At 42.9% G+C, this 23,124-nt stretch overlaps 1 protein-coding gene across 3 annotated transcripts in view; it reads left to right on the top strand.

Moving 5' to 3' along the window:
- Positions 1 to 23,124, top strand: part of NOS1AP (nitric oxide synthase 1 adaptor protein) — a 224,611-nt gene that overhangs the window by 177,689 nt on the left and 23,798 nt on the right. For 2 of the 3 annotated variants that reach the window (XM_068239949.1, XM_068239950.1), the window contains 5 exons: positions 5,979 to 6,120; positions 10,315 to 10,463; positions 14,620 to 14,769; positions 15,252 to 15,417; positions 19,182 to 19,322. In XM_068239949.1, the coding sequence (XP_068096050.1) occupies positions 5,979 to 6,120; positions 10,315 to 10,463; positions 14,620 to 14,769; positions 15,252 to 15,417; positions 19,182 to 19,322 (748 nt within the window). Of the gene's footprint in view, positions 1 to 5,978; positions 6,121 to 10,314; positions 10,464 to 14,619; positions 14,770 to 15,251; positions 15,418 to 19,181; positions 21,563 to 23,124 lie in introns of those variants that run through there. The other variant, XM_068239951.1, reaches the window with a different exon arrangement.

The following is a 23,124-nucleotide window of genomic DNA, read 5'->3' as shown; positions in this document are numbered from 1 at the left end:
TAGCATCCTTTTGCCTCCTGCCACCTGCTTTGTTATCTGGCTCTCAGCTTATAGCACCAGACCTGGCATACTTTACCCACACTCAGCCTGGTGACCCCGCTAACCTGACGATTCAGTTTATGTGCCTCACTAAACTCTGCCTACTTTTATTTCTGTTTATTTCAACCAGTCTAGACCTTCATCTGAAAGTAGACTTCATAGTTCAGTTGTTGGTGGGCTGATCAGATCAGGGGGCCGTGACTCAGCAGCCAAGAATCTAGTCCCCTCTAGAAGCATCAGTTCATCAGCTCTTGTAAGAGTGTTCTAGTGAAGTTTTGCAGCCTCCAAATAGACATCTCGAAGATCGCAATGATTTTCTTTTTAACCAATAAAGGTTTTATGAATTATTTTAAACAGACAAAAACAAACACAGTAAATGCAAGAGAATAAAAGTGTCAAAGTAGTTAAACATTCATTATTCATATATAACATTTAAAGAAGGGAGGGGGGAAGGTAATAACTCATGGTGGAATCTGGAGTGAATTTAACCCCTTAGAAGCAGTGGAAAAAGATTCAGGTATATTATTCCAGCAGAGGTCAGGCTACACTGTACTTTGTTTAGTATAACTATGAGCACTGTGTACTGTGCATACTTGTGTACTGTACATACTTGGGTTGATATTTTAGGAAAGAGGGTAAAACACTGCAAATACACTGCATTAATCATTAGGAATGCATATTAAGTTATTATAAGCACTTTTTGATACAAGTACACAAGCTTGTAAAGCCTCGTGGAGACCATACATTTCTGATTGATGATTGAAAACAATGATTAGTGATCAGAAAATGTAATTTTAATGTTTGCACAGGCATCCCTTAGCTATAGCAAGCAATTGTTGTATTCCCTTGCAATGGAAGGCCTTTGCACTGGGCACACTTACACCTCGTTTCCACTAAGGGTGATTCGTAGAGATTCCCCGCACATAGATTTGGACGAGGAATCACAGCCTATTGAAATCAGTAGACTACTTCCAAATTTGTGTATCGGGGAGGGGGGGGGGGGGGGAGGAATGTAAAGCACTACATAAAATTTTCAGACAGCGCATCCAAATCCTCATAGCTGTGCTGGAGGCATGTCGATGCGTAATTGCAGAGCACATGTGCCAATGTCCGTCTCGGAGATGCTCGGCACAAGAGGACACCTGCCTTTAGTATATAGTAACCTTTTGAATTCATGTTCAATTGATGAGGCAGGTCCTATTCACCACATCTCACATTTTTGTGATTGGGCACAAAGTAAGTGGCTCCTGATCATTGTTCCCATACTTTGTACTGCATTGGAAAATACAAAGTTAGTGAGAGAAGCATTCCAATCAGAATCTGAGTGATTCACATGGATTACACTTGGCGTTGCTTGAAAGTTTGTGAATCCTTGAAATCTTTTGAAATTGTCTATATTTTTATGTGAATGGGACCTAAATCTTCATCTGATTTTCAAACAAGTCCTACAGGTAGATGAAAAAAAAACTAGTTGACCAAATATAATTTTTGTTTCACTTGTGTCTGTATTTTTTTTAAAACATGAACTGTGACATGCATCAAAAGTAACTCATGCTGTCAGCATTTGGTGTGAACCCAATGTGCCCTTTTAAAGGGTTCACAAACTTTCAGGCACCACTGTATATTTGTTGAGGGAACCAAGAGTCTTTCTCACGTAATCTGAGGAAGGCAAATGCAGAGACCACAAACCCCTGCGCTTCCTGTGTCAACATTCGAATGCCAGATTGAAAACAAATTCAGAAGCTTACAGACTGCAAAAAAATAAGACATACACAACTGTGAATTCTTATTACCACCCATCATATCTGTACAGGCACTGTTCATTTTAATTTTATTTTTTGGCTTGGTGTGACAGTTAAACTTACTTTCTTTTCTAGCACTATTCATTCCTTTGTAGTCCTAGGATGTAACAAAACAAAATAGGTAAAAAAAATCATTGGAGTGAATACTTGCATTGAATATGAACAAATTAACTTTAAATAATTTGTATTTCTTACTGAAGCTTCTGTGTATGAAGGTGTTGAATGTTCAGCCTGTATACTATTTTGACATGATCTCTAATTAACAATTAACAGTCAGGGCATGGCATAAAAATAATGCTTTAGAGAAGAGATGGCAAATGCCAGGAAATTTGAATAGCTGTGATATTTTTAAATGGAAAGTGATGAAATCGCGTAACTGCAAAATCTCGTCAGACTTTCCCTATATGAACAGGCCTCTTTGTGTGACGCTCCCCCCACCATGAACTTTGTGTCCCCTGCTTGACCTTCTAAGCTTTGTTTAAAACTATGAAGGATTTCACCAGCATAGCAGACATATTTCCTCTTGATGAATGCCTTTATCAGAAGTTTAGCCCATTTATATTGATAGGCTGTGTTCACAATATAACCTACCTGTTATAAAGTTTGTCTTTACACCCATCTTCACGGTCCTAACTTCAAACTCCTGTTCTTTTCTACTATTTTGCTCAGCTCACCAGCTACTGTTACAGCTTCTGTGACTTTGGAATGTTGTGAAATCAGGTGTGCTGGATTTTCTTAGCTTCATCAAACTGAACATTAATGCTGCTTAGTTAGCCTCTTACCTATTTGCTAACACTAACCTTTCTAGTGGTTAAAGGTGGCAATGATCTTTTGATTTCCATAAGCTGGATTGATAAACTTCTTAAATTTTTCAAAAAATCTTTTGATCAAAAATATGACAGGTATGTTTCCATAGGGACAAAGAGGGCAATTCCCCAGGAAATCAAGCTTCTTAAGAGCCCCACATGTTGGGACTGTGGCAGTCACACATTTACTGTCTGTACAGTATGAAAATGTAATGGACCTTTTGCCCTTGACCCATTTTTTCTAAATCTGTCCCTGGTGATAGGGTGATTATTTTGATGGTTGGGCAGGTTGAGGAAAGGCAGAAAATCATTGAACAAATAGGTTTGTACTTAGGCCTGAGGAGTCGGAGGTTTCATAAACTGAGGAGCCAGAGTTGGAGTCAGATGATTTTTGTACCCACTTCATAGCCCTGCAAGGGCTGTGGAGTTGAAGTCAAGAAGTTGGCGCAATTTTGGTTACCTGGAGTCGGGGGTTTCATAAAAGGAGGAGTCGGAACTGAGGCGTTGAATGATTTTTTACTGACTCCATAGCCCTGTTTGTACTGCATCAAGCTTTACTAAACTAGCGTATCATTTGATGTCTTGGTTCTCTGTCAAATGTCTGCTGAATTAATTGAGATCAAGTGGTGGAAGTTGATCAATTGATCTCTATGCCCTGATTGGTTTCTGCTTCAGCCATTGTCAGCCTTTTTATGGTTAATTTTACACTAATCTTAATATTTAAACTTTAATGCGGCCCTAACCTCAGAACGTCCGCTCTGCTCTAAAACATACGCACCAGCATAATAACCTTTAAAGAAAAAACAGTTCTTTGTTACAGCGGATACAAATCCCAAAATAAATCTGCACTATTTCTGCTTCCTGATTCATGGAAGCAGACATATTGTTAACAGCCTGTGCTTATACATGAGCTTATCTGCCATCTCTGCTGTGGCAGTCATGTGACACAGGGGAGAAATCAAATTTCAACTTGTGAATAGAAACAAATGAGGGAGAATTAAACCGGCTACATTCTCTAAATACATACAGGTTGCATTTCTCTAGGTTTTCCTTCTGTCCTGTGCAAGAGTTCAGGTCCACTTTAACCTGATACATAAACAGTGGCACGTTAACCTCTTCCTAACCTCTGCATGGGATACTATCACAACCAAAAGCCACTTTCAGGATCATATCAGGAACCTGAATGAGAGAGGTTCAGAATTATTATGGCATGGCACAAGCTGCTGACTCCACTACTTTAACTTATTGATTAATAGGCCTGATGTAGTAGGATTCTCCTGGGTTTGGAGACCATGGGAAAGCATAACTGGTGGGATTTGTTAAAAGCTTACTTGGCTGCATAGTGTCAGTAGCTGGATAGTGTAATGGTTAAGGGTTTGGCCTCTGACACAGGAGACCTGGGTTAAAATCTTGGCACTTCCTGTTCAGTAAGCCAACACCTATTCAGTAGGAGTCCTTAGCAGTGTTATGGAGGAGTCCTCCATAACACTGCTACTGCCTACTGAGCGCGCCTACTGGCTACAGATCAAGTGCTTTGAGTCTGTCAGGAGAAAAGCGCAATGTAAATGTCATTTGACTGGTCTTGGTGTTATGTGACAGAGATTTCAAGCAAGCCTGGAACATATCAAACATTACGGAGGATACTGCATTGGTGTCAGTGAGTTTGCTTATATATGCATGCTTATACATGCGTTCTCCTGCAGCAAGTAGTTTAAATGCAGGCTGTCTTGATTGAAGTCAGACCAGGTTTTCAGTCACTTTTTTTTTCCACTGGTCTTTAATTTGGGGCCCTTAGTTAATGTAGAAAAATGCTTCTACCCTGTGCAGTAAGTATGTACAGTAGTGAACAGTAAGTAATGGGAGGAATGAATTCATGTAAAGTGAATATGCAATGATAAAAATAATTTGGCTGGTAGCTGTCATTATAATGTAAGGGCTTCATTACTTGAGTCACTGATGCAGAGTAAACAGGAACTCAGCAAAGTCTAAAAGTCCTGACCTGCATGCTTTAGCTAGATCAGTGACTCATGATGCAGTGACATCATAAGATTATCAGTCACAAGCAGTTGTCAGGCGTTAGCCTTTGTGAGCCATAAATGTCACATACCATCTTCTTAGCTTGCCCTATTCATACTGCACCCTGATTAGGGAGGAACATCGGGGCCTCATACCAGTGATGTTGTCTGAAATTAATGGCCGTAGTTGTGGTGTGAGACTTTCACCTCATTATGATTCCTGGTGAGGAAGGATGACTGTGATAACATGGTATGACATTGAAGTTCTGGTAACACCTCACAGAGTGGCAGCAATGCATGTAAGCAATGCGGGGCAGCTAATAAAGAATGCCTTGGGCAAGAATCTAGTGTGTGTACATGACACCTAAGGATCCATCATCCCGGATCTTCAGCGATGCTCGCCACCTCACTAGCCCCGAGCGCTGCTACGCCGTAGAGATTGCTGCATGAATTACATGATTCAAGTTTGCATGATGGTAATTCAGGCACCAAACTCTAGGGAGCAGCAGTGCTGTACACTGGTACAGGAGTCGATGTTTCTCACACTCTCTCCCGATCTCCTGCTGACACGCGTGTCGAGAAAGCTTGCAAGTGTGTGATCCCACCCCTTAATTATTATTCACTCACAACCATACATTACTGCTGGAAAAACCATGGCTTATTTCTTTTTTACAATGACAATGATAGTTGATTTATGGTTCGAGACATTATCAGTACTGGCACATGTTCATATGATAACTTGCAGCAGAATAAGAAACACTAGGAGGAGTTCCCTGCCCTGCAAGTTTACAATCTAGAGGGTAGTGGGGTGAAGACACTGGGGGAGGAGATGGTTAGCCGACGAGACAGTAAACCTCCAATGCTTCCTACAGACATATTCTGTTGATTATATGAACTTTGTTTTTTGTGCTTAGTTATTGTTTCAAATGATGGCTCTGGTCAACTTAAAGGAAACCTGAGACAAAGCATGCACAAGGATTTATACCTACCTGAAGTTTCCTCCAGCACCCTGAAGTCCGTCTGCTCCATTGGGCATTGCGGGGCTGGGAACATGCATGTGCAGTGGCCTGTGTGGGGGAATTTACCAGGCCAGACAGTGGGTGAATGGAGGGGATCAGGAGGACGGCAATCGAGTAGAGGAACAATGTTGAAGCCCCAGGTAAGTATAAATCCTTGTGTATTCTTTATCTCAGGTACACATTAATGGCTAAAATATATTTCCTTACTGTAAACGTGTAGTATCGGTCTATTTGCCATCTAAATATTCTGCCAAAGTAAATGAGAGAAATGTGATTGTTGCTGATTGCTCTGTATAGAACCACGCCATGCGAGTTGTGCGAACTGTCGGCCAAGCCTTTGAAGTGTGTCACAAGCTGAGTTTGCAGCATACGGATCAGGCTGGGGATGGACGAGAGGATGTAGACAGCGAGAAAAGCACGGATGACTCCGGTGTTCCAGGTATGCAAATATGATTATCAGGAAATCCGGCAGTAGTTAAAGGGAAACTAAAGTGAGTGGATATGGAGGCCGACATACGGTATTTATCCTTTTAAACAAAACCGGTTGCCTGGCTGTCCTGCTTATGCTCTGCCTCTAATACTTTTAGCCATAGTCCCTGAACAAGCATGCAGATCAGGTGTTTCTGACTGAACTCTGACTGGATAGCTGCATGCTTGTTTCACTTGTTTCAGGTGAGTGATTAGGGCCACACACATTTATCAGCTGTGCATTTTCTGCTTAAGAACTCATGTTAATAGGCTAGTTTACACGTAAATGCCTTTTTCACATGCAGAAAAACAATTGACAGCAATGCAGCACTGTTCGACAACTGATGCAGAAAAACTGACACAGAAAACTGATAGGCAAGTGTGGATCCAGCCTTAGACACTACAGCAGCCAAAGAGATCAGCAGGACTGCTAGGCAATTGACATTGTTTAAAAGCAAATAAATATGGAAGCCTCCAAATACCTTTCACTCCAGATTCCCTTTAATGCACTATTGTGCCTATAACAATGCTTCTTAACATTTTTCTCTGTGAAAGCAGTTCTATACTAAGGAGGGCTGTGCAGTGAAATTAGCTGTTCCTTCATCTGACCTGCACACACAGATTGAATTCTAAGTAAAAGTACTGAACTAAACTCTGGCCCATATGAAAGTCACTTTTTCTTCTGAGTTATTGGTTAGGAGATAATTTTCATTTTCTGTTTAAAATAACATTTTACAAATGTAAAAATGTACTATAAAATATATTCTGAGTATGGTCTCGCTTGCTGGGGGCTTATAAGGCATTTTATCACAAGGTGCAAAAATATCACCTAGGAGAAAACTCTGGAGAAAAAGTGAATAGCATGTGGGCCTCTGAGAAGTGAGGAAGCTGTCACTGTGGACCTCTGTTGCACAAATACTGGAACCATCTGACTGTGGGTGGGTGGGTGGGAGTTCTTTTTTTTTTGTCACTCTGACGGCACTAAAAAATAGGGTACTTAGCTTATGGTAGATCTGTTTATTCCAGCACTACTGTTATGCAGACAGGCGGGTTTGAAAATTATCTGGAATAGTTGAGACGCCTGTAGAAATTAGTAGCAAAAACTTTCAGGCTGGGAGCACACTCATTTGAATTATGCGCATTTTGCCTCATGCTGCAAAATACGATCAATTTCACCGTCCATTGAAGTCAATCGCATGAAAAATTGTGAACGTTCCAGGAAAACAGCTTGCATTAAACAGCTTGCAGGAACGCAGAGCTGAAAACTTCCCAGCCCAGGAGAGGTAGTCACATGCAGCCCTATCAGTGCTGGTAGCCAGATGTCGTTCCTCTGCCCCATCAGTGTAGGTAGTCAGATGTCCTAGTAAATGTAGAAAGAGAAAAACGGGCTGGCCACTCAGGATATATGTTTAGAAAAAAATGCAGATAGCCTTTGTTAAGTTAATCAAACCTTAATTGCTCAGAAGATAAAAACCTTGATTGTAGTCACAGAACACAACTCAAACCTTTGCAAGGGGGCCGAGTTACAGGGGTCGACCTCCTGTGGGAGCATGCATACCATACCACTCACCTCACCTCACCACCAATCATACATGGCTGTATCTATAGCTAAATCTAAGTGCTATGCTATGCAAGCAGTGAATGCAGCCACTTTGTCATTTGCTAGCAACAGATTTCCTTATTGCAGATCGCAGGAAACGTAAAGCATAGCATTAGTTCACGCTTTCAGCAGGTATAGAAGTATACATAGTCTTGCAGGATAACATGCCATGGTAACTTGCAAAGGGGGCACTCAATGGCCTTGATTCACTAAGACAAATAGCATGCCTTATCAGAAATAACACCCCTTATCAAAGTTAACACGCCTTATCAGAGTAGCATAGCGAGCGCTACAAACCTGCAGGGGCTCAGGGCAGGACGAGTGGAGCTCTCGTCATTGCCAGTTAGCAGGCATACGTTCGTAGTGCTCTCTATGTTACTCACTTATCTCGGATAAGGCGTGTTAACTTGGATAAGGCATGCTATTTGTCTTAGTGAATCAAGCCCAATATGAGGCAGTTCATACATTCAATATGAACAGGGCTAGGCAACTTTTCTGGATTCCAGATAAATACAGCGGGACTATTATCTCACCTCAGTACAGCTGCTGCTCTAGTAGCACAGATGCTGCTCTCCTTCCTGTCCAGCCTCATTGAAGTTAATGCCCTCCCCAGTGTCGTTCCAACTAGCTGGCGAGCGGTACTCAGCATCGCCGGTGATCTACCCGCATTTCAGCATAGACACCCAGCGGGGATCAAACAGCCTCGGAGGTCAGACATGCCAACACGTTATAGCTCCACCCACCTACATGTTTCACCCAATCAGGGCTTCATCAGGGTGTCAGATGTCCCCCCCCATCAACCCCCCTTCCCCCCCCCCTCCCCCAGCCTAGACAGTGTAGGTCGTCAGATGTCCTGACCCTTTTATCCCTTCAAGCACTACACGCAACTCAGGGCAGAAGGGGGGCGCGGAGCATAGGGCAGCACAGCCTGAGGTCCCTATAGAGGGTGAGGTCCCAAGCCACTGCTTGCTTTGCTTGTGGCTAGCAGTGGTTGTGTGGGAATTGTACCTGCCACTACTAACCAGGTCAATTATAACAACTGATTTCCAGTGGATGTAATTATTTTGATGAACAATTTCTGAAAAGTTTTGTAAAAAAAAGAAAAAAAAACAGCTTATAAATTTAGATTGATTGTAGTCACAGAACACAACTCAAACCTTTGCAAGAGGGCGGAGTTACAGAACACAAGCTGTGCCAGACCCCCTCCCCCTGATGCCGGGAAAGTAGAGATCCCCCAGATCCCTGTGGCTGCTGCATGTTCGCGATCACCAATGCCCCTCTCAGCAAATCAGAAAAAAGTAAGTGCTTGAAGGGCAGCCATATAGCAAGGCTTCCCCTGAAAACAATAAAAATGGGCAAAAAAGAGGTACTGTTTGTATCTAGGCTCACTGTCCTGCTGGCCTCTGGGTTTTGTCCAGTCTTGCTTTACACAACATCTGACCTATTTTCAATAATCCTCCCTATGTGTGCCATTCTTAGTGAGATTTCCATTCTGTGTATCCTTCTGTCATTTACATTCTCTACAGATTTATTCTGTGATATAAGAACTGTTCAGATCACCTAGAATAGATATTTGTGGTGTCTTCCATTTACAATTTGTAAGCAAGGTTTTTGTATGCCCATAAATGGGTAAGAATAGACAGTTGTGCTGGCAGAATCCCACCATTGTTAGTGTGGTCTACTGTTATCTATAATGTGAAAACTGTGAGCAATATATGACTGAAAAAAAAAAAAACAGTAATGCACGGACCAACCAATCCGTTTATTATGAACGGTTGCACCCAGAGATATGAGATTGGGGCTAAAATCCTCTGGCTTGCCAGACCTGTGTCTTGCGTGTACTTTTGGTCCAGCTGTAAATTGGAAGAAGGGCTCACGTGTGATGATGGCATTTTCTGATAATCAGATTGAGCATTGGGACTCTTCTCCCAAATAATCTGTTCTGCCTTGGTTGATGCATAGCTATAGTGCCCAATAACGAGCTCTTCTATTCCTACAAAATAGTCATTACGTAAAGAGGAACTTTAGTGAAGATATAATGAATAAAATTACTTTCCCCCCCCTACAATATTCCCTTATAAAGTATGTAATCAGTGTTTGCCCATTGTAAAATCTTTCCTCTCCCTGATTTGCATTCTGAAATTTATCACTGGTGGTGACATCTTTACTCCTGTCAGGTAATCTGTACGGAATGTTAGTTTACCGAGACTTCTATGCACAGAGGGAGATATTGTTTGCTTGGCAGTTGGAAAAAGCCGTTATTTTCCACAGTGCAACGAGGTTCACAGACAGCAAACTGCCAGGACCATGGTGATGATGGTCATGGTCATGTTAGCCATACAGACGTTCCTGATGCACTATTTGAGAAAAGGTAAAGATTTCTCATGGGAAAGGGGGTATCGGCTACTGATTGGAATGAAGTTCAATCCTAGGTTTAAGTACTTTTTTAACTTAATAGTGACCTGATCATAACAAGGGAGATACTGTACATGCATTGTTACTTTGCTTGGAGCTGTCACATCATGTATGGGTCATTTAGCATTTCTATCTGTTCCGTACTTCCAGTGACACAAGTAGTTGCCAGTGTGGACCACAATGCTGATGAGACAGATATCGATGCTCTGGATAGCCCTCTGCCTGGTGGCCAGGCTCCCAAGTTCAACCGTGGAGTGACTGATCTGGATGCTGTCAATCGTGAGACAGATGAAAAGAAGGTGGGTATTCTAACGCTAAAATGGAAATCCGCTACCATGGTGCCACATGACCGCAATTATTTAAATGCTGGTAGCTCCTGGTGTTCTCGGTTTCTAAGGCGGTAAGGTTAACGTTCATGATGGTCATAAGCCAGTTTGAGGCTAAGTTCACAGCAGCAAAGAAATTATACAGTTTCCCAAAGTGGACCGCAACAGGTCATGGTGTCAAATCAAAATGTTAAAGGGGCACTACAGCAAAAAATTGTAAAATTTAAAATATGTGCAAACATATACAAATATGAAGTACGTTTTTTGTCCAGAGTAAAATGAGCCATAAATTACTTTTCTCCTATGTTGCTGTCACTTACAGTAGGTAGTAGAAATCTGACAGAAGCGAAAGGTTTTAGACCAGTCCATCTCTTCATAGGGGATTCTCAGGGATTTATTTATTTTCAAAAGCACTTAGTGATTGGCAGCTGCTCTGTCCAACTGCCAAAAAAACTGTGTAGCGAGCAGGGAGGCTGGCCAGCATCATTGTTTAAATCCTTTTTAGGGAATATCTTTATCAAGAATAAAAGCCTTGCGGAGAATGCCCTATGAAGAGATGGACTAGCCCAAAACCTGTCACTTCTGTCAGATTTCTACTACCTACTGTAAGTGAGCAACATAGGAGAAAAGTAATTTATGGCTCATTTTACTCTGTACAAAACCTACTTCTTATTTGTATATGTTTGCTCATATTTTAAATTTTACAATTTTTCGCTGTAGTGCCCCTTTAAGTATAGGATTTGTTCAGACATACAATTCTAAATACAATAAATAAATAGTTGAAATATGTAAACAAATGCACAACACTGTCCTTTTAGGGTTAGTGTGAGGGCTCGTTTCCACTGTTGCGACGCGATTTCGGCCGCATTCCGACGCTTGTAAAAACGCATGCGGATGCGTTTCCGCATGCGTTTTTACCCGCGATTTCGCGTGCGATTTCGCATGGCAGGGTGCCATGCGAAATTAACCATGACACTGCCAGGGCAAAATAACATTGAAAAGGTGCGAAATCGCCCGCGAATTCGCGGGTAAAAACGCATGTAAAAACGCATGCGTTTTTACTATTAAATACATTAGCGGCGATTCGCCCGCATTCCTGAGGCACGCGAATCTGCACGACCCTGTCGTGCAGATTTTCCCCGCACAGAAAAACGCCGCCGCCGCCGCACACGTGGAAACAACCCCATACAGTAACATTAAGTATGCGAATCCGCATGCAGTGCCCGCATGCGGATTCGCTACAGTGGAAACGAGCCCTGAGGCTTCACATGTACACAAGTCTCAGAGGAAACCTAAACTGAGAGGGATGTGGAGGCAGCCATATTAATTTCCTTTTAGACAATGAAAATTGCCTGGCTGTCTTGCTGATTCTGTCACTTCCTGTTTTAGCCAAAGACCCTGAATAAGCATGCAGGTCAAATGTTTGACTGGAAAAGCCACATGCTTGTTTTGGGTGTGTGCATCAGACACTAATGATGTCTGAACGATCAGCAGGATACCAGGCTTACATTTAAAACACCTCTTCAGCTAAACTCTTATTTAACTTGGAGTTCCCTTTTCCTCTCATTAAAATATAAAGTCCCCAACTATCTTCAAGCAATCTGAACAGTATTTTTTTTTAATTGCCAACTGTGAGCGCTTTTGAGGATAAAGCAGGCATTTACTTACGTACGGGGCTGCTCTTCTCTCCCCCATGTCGCAGCGCTGCAGGTTCCCTCTGGTTATTCATATGTCCCTGGCAGAGCTGCACATGCAAGGGAAGTGTCCAAATAGACAAGGGGGGCTACAGAGCAGCCCCCCCAGGTAGGTAAATGCCTGCTTTGTGCCAAAAATCACACACAGTTTACCAACCTCCCTTAGGGGGACGTTTGAGAATTAAAAAAAAAAATACTGCTCAAATTGCTTTAAGATGTAAACAGTGGTAGTCAGATCACTGCAGTCCCTTTTTTTTCAGAGTGCTCACAACCTCAAAATCAAGTCTGGGAGACACAGACAGAAATACAAACCCAGGGAGGAGAGACTATGCTAACACTGTGGGCAGAAGACCCTTAGAGGACGAGAATCCCTTCCTGCTGCACTGCCCCAAATACACTGCCGGTTTTGCTAATTTTCTCACTTGCCCTTTAAATACAACGCTACAGTATCCAAATACTAACCAAGGCTAATAAGCCAGATATGAGATAATGTTCCATATCTAAGTCCTGCTAGGCTTTTACCAGCTCATGCCTATTGGTGGCTGTTTACCCCGGGTCTCCCCCTGCCTGTCATTTGACACATAGAGAGGCTGGGGTTATTACTGCAGCCACCATTACGCATGATTTGAGCACTTGATAGTAGCTCCATGCGATGTAGGACATCTTACGCATGATCTTTTGGGCGATGCGTATTTGCGTCATTTTTTTGACGCTTGTACGCGGCCCATCATTCGGAAATGTTGCGTTCCAAGAGCGTTGTGCAGGCTTTGGACATGATAGGTTCGCGTGCGCTTACGTCACTTTCTGACTCGAGCACGCGGCTTTTTCATGCGTAACCAAATGCGTTCCACCATGCTCATAGGTTATAGGGCATGAGCTCTTCCCATTTCCGGAGGGGGCGTGGCTTATCACGGCGAACCGGAAGTGCCGTTAGCTGCCTTTCCAGCACTGCTGCACATTTCACCTTTGACAAAGCCTGGCGCAAGCCATGCAAAACGGTCGTTAGTCCGTGCACCTTGCGGTACCCACCACCGCTGCCTCCCACCTGTACCCAGTCGAATACGAAGACACCATGTTGGTATGTTTTTACTGCATGATCAACCTATGTACAGTATATCATGCCTTGCTGATGCACTTGAAACTCACTTGATGTGACATCTTTTTGTACAATAAACACTATAGTGCCAGACTTTTTTCTCATGTCCTTTGACTGTCGTAGAAATCTCTCCTTTGTCAGTCTTGAGCACATAGTGTACTGGGTACCATCTCTGATTTTTGGCTTTACCACCCCGAGTGCCTGCCTGCTCTCCCATACATTTGTACCCAAATACACTGCAACCAGGGAAACCTTCTTCAAGAAATTGCTGGAACTGTTTCCAGACTTTAACACAATAGCAGATGAGAGAAAACTCTACATTCTACTAGGAGAAGAAGAATCCACAGTGACAATTGCTGCACACTACATCACAGCATGCCACAGACTGAGAGGAGCATAAATGAACTATAAACCTAAAAATGTCTACAAACTGCTAACCCACTGTACCCCTGCCTCACCCTGTTCCATGTCCCCCAAAGCATTGCTTTGTCAATGCCTGTATGAATCTTGATCATGCCAATACAGCTATATTTGATTTGATTTTCCAGAAATGGATTTGGAGGCTTCCCTTCAGATTCCAAGAGACTACTGTCCAAACAAAGCTACCACCCACTGTTAAAATCACCCTCATCCATTGCCAGCAATTGTTGTATGACTGTTCTTAGTTGGTGGAGCTATTTGTCTGGTTAATTCGAGGCTCCCCATGCTAACTAGCAATGGTAGGAGGTGGGTTGGCAGCTTGGCCAAAATCCCCATGTATCAGTAGTGTCAAACTCAAATACAAAATGGGCCAAAATTGAACACTGGGACCTAGTTCCAGGCCAACCTCAATGTCTACTAGCCACCTTCTTCCCTTATAAAGTTCCCTGGTGTCTAATGGCCCCCCTCCAACCCCTATACAGCTCCCTGGTATCTAGTGCTCCTCCTCCCTCTCCTATACAGTTCCCTGGTGTCTAGTGGTCTCCACCCTCCCCTATACAATCCCCTAGTGTTTAGTGCTTTCCCCCTACCTGCCTTATATGACTTCCCAGGTGTTCTCAGGCATCACCTCCAATATACCGTCCCTGGTGGTCTAGAGTGGGCCAAACATAATGCAAAGTGGGGAAACCACCTGGGGGCCAAATTTAATGGCTCTGAGGGCCAGATTTGGCCCGTGGGCCGGAGTTTGACATGTATGCCATATATAAAGGGAGATAAGCCTCAGCTTGACCTCACCTCTTACTCCCAGAAGACATCACTGCACGACAAGTCACAGCAGTGGCAACATGACAACCGCTATTCACATCATAAGTCATTTGTTTAAATGTTTTACATGTTGATTTTTTTACTTTCCCTGCAGGAACAAATTCTGTCTGCTTCACCCAAGATGTTGCTTCCATCTGGAAGTCAGCCAACTCCTGGAACGCCACTCTCTGTCCATCACCAAATACAGTTCCTTCAACAGCAACTGCAGCAGCAGCAACAACAGACACAAGTCGCTGTGGCTCAGGTGAGTGCTATAAGGTATTTTTTATTATATGCTAGCTTTCTTTGTCCTTCCAACCTTATAATAGCCTAAAAGTAACCATGCACATGTCAACTATGATATCATTATACAAATGATTGATTCTCCCAGATCATAATAGTGATAAATTATCTATTCACCACATTGCAGCAGTTGATCAGATTTTTCTGCAATGTGACTGAAGAAACACCAGTTGTCTGCTATTCTTTTACTGCTGGATGCAACAAAACAAGGCATGCTTGATGAAGGGGGCAAATCTCCTAAACTGGTAGTGATGTTGAATTGGAATGCAAGCCTTACTTGACCACGCGATTGATGTACTGTTAGGGAGTGGGATGGTAGTTCTTAGAGACAAGAAGTGAGGAGAGGTTTGGTTGGCCATTGGAGAGATTTAGAAAGGAAGGAAGACCTAGACTGTCACTTTGTGTGGGTTGCGGCTATGATGTGAATAATTGTTGTATCCCCAGGTGCATCTACTGAAGGACCAGCTGGCTGCAGAGGCTGCTGCTAGGCTGGAATCTCAAGCCAGAGTCCACCAGCTGCTGTTGCAGAATAAGGACCTTCTGCAACACATCTCTCTGCTTGTGAAACAGGTGCAAGAACTGGAGTTCAAGCTGTATGGAAAAAGTACCAGTAAGTGTCAACTGAGAGACTGGTTAGAACGAAAACTAATTTCCATCCTCATTCACTGCCAGGGTCCATGGTAATGGAAGTACAGATATGAGTGTAGTCATTATCCACAAGTGTACACACAGAAATGTGTTAAGATGATGACTGTGCTTTAACCAATGCCAGATTGTTATCTAATTATTTAAATCGTACCTAACCAAATAATTTGTAAATAGTCATAAAGTGGATAACTCAGCTTAACCAATGTTAAGGGAGGGAGATCTGTTGAGAAAGATTGTACTTTTGACTAAAGCTTAGGTAGCTGGAATATCTACCTAAAATCATATTCCCTATATAATGGTTTCATGTACCGGTTATCCTAACAAAAAAACAGCAATGTATAGATATATGGCAATCTACCTTCCTTGAGTAGCCCTTGCTGACCAAAAGTGTCATCTACAATATGCAGCTTATCTGTGCTGAATCTTCTGCCTCTCCCTCATCCAAAATGATTATACAGGTAGTCTGGTGTCACAGTACCAACCTCTGCTTAGATAAACCCCATATGTGTTTACATAACTACCGAAACCAAAATATGAGCAGAATATACTGGTAAGCAGAACTTTTACGGCCTGTCAGCAGTGACAGCCTTCCTAATCTCTGAGTATAGGTCCACTTTAAAGTAAACTAGCAATTTCCTTCAATAAAATATACAAATTGTGCTGGTTTATGACTAATAAATAAGCTTCTACCTTTGGAGGTAAAGTTTGTATATCTTTGTTTTCAGTGAATGCCCAGCTGATCATAAGACTCTCCTCTTGCAATTGCTCTACAATGGCTATTAAATTCTAAATAAAGACACAAGTTCTCATTGTATTTGTTAGCTCCTAATGGCAGACATAGTTTATATCTGTGTACAAGTTCTTTGATTTACTGATGTTGGCTAAAGGCTCATACACACGTCCAACTTAATGCATAACCAACTGCACAATATAACCAAACACACAACAAGTTGTTTACCTGATAAGTACGTACACACACACACACCAACCAGTGAAAATAATGTAATAAAAAAAAGTGCTTCATTTTTACAATAATTGTGTATAAATGATTTAGTCAGTGTTTGCCCATTGTAAAATATTTTAAATCCCTGATTTATATTCTGACATTTATCACCTGGTGACAAGTGATGTAGCTGCTGCTTGCTGTTTTGGCAGTTGGAAACAGCTGTAAACAGCTATTTCCCACAACGCAATAGGGTTCACAGACAGGAAACTGTCAAGAGTACGTACTCAGAATTTTTGTGTGAGGGGTTTCACCACATGTGTGCAAGCTAAATGACAAACTTCACAACATGTCCGCATTAAAAAAACAATTAAGTTGTTCAAAAGACTTGTACACATATGCCAACCTGCCTGATAGTTGGTCATATTGAAACACCGGTTGGATCTGGCAAACACTGTTATCAGTTGGTCATCTGGTTGTTTGTCAGCTGTACAAACACCCAACTTATCTTCCAACAGACAAGTTTGAAAGATAGTTGGACAGATTTGTGATAGGTGTGTATGAGCCTTTAAGCAACTTTAATTGATCTTGTCAGTAATCCCTGTTCAGCTACTTCCTGTAGCATTGACTTCCATTGCTTTAGGTTCCAAACTTCTCAGAGTCCAGTCTGTGCCATGCCCAATTTTAGTCTAAACAGAAGGAATATTGAAAACCACAACAACAACCCCATCCATGGGCGTAACAATAGGGGCTGCAGCCCATGCGCCCGCGGGGGGGCTTGGGGCCCGCTCAGGGCCGTTTTGGGGGGCTGGAGGGGTCGCAGCATGAGGGGAAAGCTATGGCCAAACTCGGCGGGGAGGGGGAACGGCCCCCCCCCTCCCTCACCTCGGGCTCTGCGCTCCCCTCCAGCTTAAATAACTATATATGTGCAGCGGCGGGCAGCAGCAGCTACATACCTTCCGTGCTCTCCAGCGTGGATGCTTCTCTCTCTAGCCTCTGACGCGACTTCCTGTATAAACAGGAAGTCGCGTCAGAACCTAGAGAGAGAAGCGTCCACGCTGGAGCGCACGGAAGGTATGTAGCTGCCACTGCCCGCCGCTGCACATATATGGTTATTTAAGCTGGAGGGGAGCGCAGAGGGCCATAGCTTTCCCCTCATGCTGCGACCCCTCCAGCCCCCCAAAACGGCCCTGAGCGGGTTCGGGGGGGTAGGGGGCCCCGCTTAATATTTCTGCAGGGGGGCCCGGTGGGTCTTAGTTACGCCCCTGACCCCCATCCCCATGGAGCCTCCCAATATCTTACAGAACTCAACTGCTTAGTGTCTATATTCTTAAAAGAAACCTGAAGTGTGAGGGATATGGAGGCTGCCTAATTTATTTCCTTTTAAACAATACTAGTTGCCTGGCAGTCCTGCTGATCATTGTGACATCAGTAATGTTTGAGTCGCACACCCTGAAATGAGTATATGGCTAATCTAATCAGACCTCAGTCAGAAACACCTGATCTGCATGCTTGTTCAGGGTCTATGGCTAAAAGTTTTAGAAGCAAAGGATCAGCAAGACAGTCAGGCATTTGCATTCTTTAACCTCCCTAGCGGTATGGACAGAAATGTCCGTTCAAAAAAACATGCTGTGAACAGTATAAACATGCATACACATCAATACTCTCCTGCACTGTATACTAGACCCTTGCTTGACACATTTTGGCAAGTTACAGGGAAAAAAAAGTTTTAAAAATAAATTTTATCACTGTTTGCACAGAAATCCTGGGGAAATTGAACGCTGGGAAGGTTAAAAGGAAATAAATATATTCGCCTCCATAACACCCACAGAGACACACACACACACTATAATTTTTTTTATTTCTTTTGCTCCAGAGGCCATGCTCTCATGTGGTAAAAAAAGAGCACTTTCACAGCTAAGCTAATATATTCAAACACAAACCCCTACAATGTCCAAATCTCATCTTTGCTGCCTCCTCCTCCATGCTTCGGGGGACATTTCACACAGCCCTGGTCCCTCTCTGCCACCTCACTCCGGCCTGCTAATCACATAGCTAACATTAATACATGTTCACCTCCCAACTGCCACAACATTATTAATATTCATTTTCTTCCCACTCCAACCCCACTCTCACCTGCCACACTCTTTTATGGGGGGGTTCAACTTAGTCATACCCTTAAAATAGCATTAGACATGGTGGCGGGGCAGGCATTCTCCTCTTTGATACTTGCTCCTGTAAGCCACCTACTCCTATTTATTCTCTCCCTCTCCCATCCTTCGAAGTCTATTGACTATACTGCCCTCTTATCTCCAAATTATAGTCATCTCCAGGCCCTGCTTCTGTTTTCTTAGATCATGTCTCTGCATGGATCTTCCAGTTCCTATCCTCTGAAATCCCTACCATTATCATGGATGATTTCAACAATTTTGTTGACATAAACAATTAAGTTGCTCTTTATTGGCAGCCAGTTAACCAGAGGACACACTCCAAACACTTAACTCTAACCTACAAAGCTCTCCATAGTCTCTCTCCCCGTAAATCTCCTCAATAGTTTACAGATACCAATCCAACTGCAATCTCCACTCTGCACACAATCTGTCAATCTCCACTCTGCACACAACGCGTCAGATTCCCCTTAGCAGAAACAGATAGCCGCATCTGGACTACCGGAAGACAACTAGAAGTTACCAGCGGCTGGATGTGATGCCATGCGGTTGCATTGTGTACACAAATGTTCCGTGGATTTTTTAAACTGAGGCATTGTTTTGATGTCTTTGCAGTGGGATCTCAGGACAGCCTCCTGGAAATTACTTTCCGCCCCAACGCTCTGTCAGTGATTTGTGACCCAACAACGCCACAGCCTGAAGATCTACCCCAGCTGACTGAACCCGACCCTTCATTTCAGCTGGGTAGCCCATTAGGTAGGACTGACTGCCTGGTGAAGGTGCAGTGTTACCGCTTTGTGCCTGGCGGAGGGGAGGGTTCCGGGGAACTCCTGGGTAGTTTGGAGCTGTACAGATTCAGGGAGTCTGGCATTGCATCTGAATACGAGTCCAACACAGACGAGAGTGAGGAAAGGGAGTCCTGGCAGGATGATGGTGGGAGGCTGGCCCAGGTGTTGTATAGAGACATGTTGGGAGACAGTCTGGACGATGAAATTGCTGTGTGAACAAATTAATAGAAGTGAAAAACGATAATGTGTATCAAATTATGTGTTCGTGGAATCAGGAGGTTGTGGCCAGTTCCTGTTCTGTGCGTTGTACCAGATCAGCTGGCATTCTGGCGCTTATGAGGGCAGTAACCTTTACCAAACAGTCAAACCAAACTTCTCCCCCACTGCTCTGATTGGTCAAAACTGATGAATGGTGATATGTGATTACTGGTAATATGTGATTGCTATTGGTTACTGGGCTTTGCTACTCATTACTTGCACTGATGAATAAAAAAAAAGCCTATTTGGATTTTCTACCAAGGCATTTGGTTTCAGTTGCACATGCTGGTAATATGGTACAGATGTGATAATATATTTGCATTTCATCACCACCATATGATGTCACTGGTCAGCACTATATATTGGGTGATGTCATCAGTATAGTAGTTGATAATTGAAAGATCATTATTACAATTATTTAAAGTCGGATTTTAACCAAGCACTACAGAGGTTAAAATGCACACAAAAAAACAAGTTGGTCCTGTAAATATAAATATTTTGAAACCTTTCAGATCAAATAGCTGAAGAACATAAATTCAGTTAGTGTTTGCCCATGGCTCTTATTGGTTTTCTACTATTGTGCTCATTAAAAAAAAAAATCTTATTTCCAAAATTGTAACATATCCTGAAAGTAGGAAATGTTCATCACAGCTTTGCTATATGACCCCTGCAGTGTGCACAGCGCCATAGTGACTGTCTTTGACATGAATGAATCGTTTCCACCTTTCATTTGCTTCCTTTCTTTTGAGGCTTTTGGGCTCTTTCTGGCCTTGTAAACACATTTTTAATATCCAGGTCACAGAAAATAAAGTCCTAAGGACCTTAGTATAGGTCCCCTTTGTGCCACTAAAACATCTCTGACCCAATAAGGCATGGACTCCACGAGACCTTTGAAGGTTTCTGGTGGTTTCTGGTACTAAGACATTAGCAGTAGGGAATTCAGGGAATAATATTGCCATGGGTGGATGTAGTCTGCAGCAGTCCTTAGTTAGGACCCTGTTCATCTTTGCAGCCGCGCTCCCCTCTGTGGCATCCAGTACGTTCGCGCCTGCCCTGCACAGTAACATGGAGCCACTCATGCCCGGAGAAAGCTATGCATGAGCCACTCCATACTACTGCGCAGGCGTGAGCCGTACTTTGCATTTGTGCAGTACTGATGCACTCGTACATGGAGGGGAGTGTGGCCAGGAGCAATCTTCAACATTAATTTCAGACTGTTTAGAGGGTCCCTGCTTAGCCAAAGAAGATTGGGTTACCCTTTGGACCAACCAGGAGCTTCCACCTACTAAAGTTAGTATCTAACTTTTTTTTACCCTGCCTACAGGTGCCACTGTAACAAGGTAGCCAATGTTAATTATTTCATTTTTCAGTTATTGTGCAGATTGTTTAATATCAGAGAACTGTCTGTATGGGGTCATTTACCAAAGTAATGCATAGAACCCCCTAAAATGGGTTGCCTTCTTTCCCTAGAAATAGGAGCACTGTTATCAGTCGTGTCAGATCATGTTATCTTACATCCATAGTGATTGTTTATTAGAACATACAGCACGCCATTATCCACATTTATGTACTTATAGGGTGTCCTGTACCTGGTTTTTAAATATTGACCTTGTAATGTAAATACAGCCAGATACAACAAACCAATGACTGATGTCATGGCAAAGGAATCCTTACACATTATTACCATAGCATCATACATGCCATTTACCTTATTCCTGTGTGCTTAATATAAAAATTGTTATAAGTTTCTCGGACACACACACACACACACACACACACACACACACACACACACACACACACACACGAAGGGGTTGGTGCTCAGTCCCTCGGGTGATAGTTTGTTGGCTAAGTAACATACGGACACATTGCTCTGCTACAGCAGAGTGATGTGTCTGTTGCTATGGAGCGGTGACAGTGCATGGCAGACAACTGAGCAGCTTCCAGCGGGAGGGGTAAGGAGGGGAACAGTGAGCTCAGGGGTCATTGTCATTTAATGCTTTGGCCTAGAGTTCCTTTAAACAATGTCAGGGAACACCTAACCTCAGGCAATATAAACTGATGGTAAAGTATATAATCAGAGGTCCACAATGCAATCTGCATCACAAAACATTTCTTTGTTTCAGAGCTACATTCAGGAATGGTTCTACTGTTTTTAAGCAATGCCACAAGAATTCCCTCTCTTTTCACATCTCAAGCCAGGCTTTCTCAACCAGGGTTCCCTGGAACCCTAGGGTTCCTTGAGGACTCTGCAGGGGTTCCTTGACATTTTACCCCATTGTGAGGGAAGTATAATAGAGCACACTATAATAGGTGGTACTGTAACAAGAAGCACTAAATTGGGGGGTCAGGAGACAGTTTAATGAGTGACAGTGTAATAGGAGATAGTGAAATTAGGAGCCTAACCTATTTAAAGACCATGCCTCCTAAAAAATAAATATAGGGGTTCCTCGAGACCAAAAAAATTGTATACAGGGGTTCCTTGAGATCCAAAAGTTATTTACAGGGTTCCTCCAAAGTAAAAAGGTTGAGAAAGGCTGTCTCAAGCCAATCTGTTTTTTGTGGCAGATGGATTGTTGGAGAGATATAAACTTAGGACTTTAGTTTGGTTTAATATATTTTACTTTGTTATCACACTAAGGCCCCGCTCACATCACAAACGCGGCTGGCCATGCTTGTGGAACGCAACGCATGCGAACGCACGCCATCCGCGTTTGTGTGCGTTGCGTGTCTGATCCCATCACTGAAAAGTGAATGGGACAGCCACGCGTTTTTTACAAAAAATGCGTGCAGCATGCGTTCCCGGACCGCACAGGTCCGGAACGCATGCAGTGTGAACATCAGACAGTGCACTCTATGCACTGTCTGATGTCGTGCGTGTCTGCCTCCTGCACGTGTTTCCAAAACGCGGCTGGAAACGCGCGCAGTGTGAACGGGGCCTACCACTTCAGTAAGCATGAACTGCATGTGGGCAATGCTCCATATGTTCATACATGAAGGAGTATATTGTAAGCCCCAGAGACCAACATCAGTTTACCCTGCTCATTGCCCTGCTCATGTTCTGGTATTTGGATAGGATGCTGTCCCAGAATGCTGTGCTTTAGAATATCCTATTATAATGCAGAGAAGGAACCTCTTTATAAGGCTGCCAACAAATTATTCACCAATTTTTGCCATCTGTGGTTCACCATGTTTATAAAAGTAATGAAACGTTGTAGTGTTACCAGTTTTTTTTTCTCTGTTCAGCTCTTATGTCAGTTTCTTCGGTTTTGTAAATGTGGAGTATCAGATTTTTTTTGCTTTTTATAAAGACAAATTGTAGGCTCTGTGCCATCACTTTGCTAATGGTGAAGAATTATATAAAGAGGAGAAAGCTGGGTGAACATTACTAAAACCACTGTTCTCCACTGTTGCCATTTATTTCCACCTTTTGGTCATTCGGGCTTATGTTCCCAACTTTACAATACTTGTTCACAATTTTATCTTTAATGCATTTCAGTGGGGCTTCTTTT

Source organism: Hyperolius riggenbachi, chromosome 6, assembly GCF_040937935.1.
Source record: "Hyperolius riggenbachi isolate aHypRig1 chromosome 6, aHypRig1.pri, whole genome shotgun sequence".
Taxonomy (NCBI): Eukaryota; Metazoa; Chordata; class Amphibia; order Anura; family Hyperoliidae; genus Hyperolius; species Hyperolius riggenbachi.
Note: the sequence above shows the minus strand (reverse complement) of the source record. Positions and strands in the feature narration are given on the sequence as shown.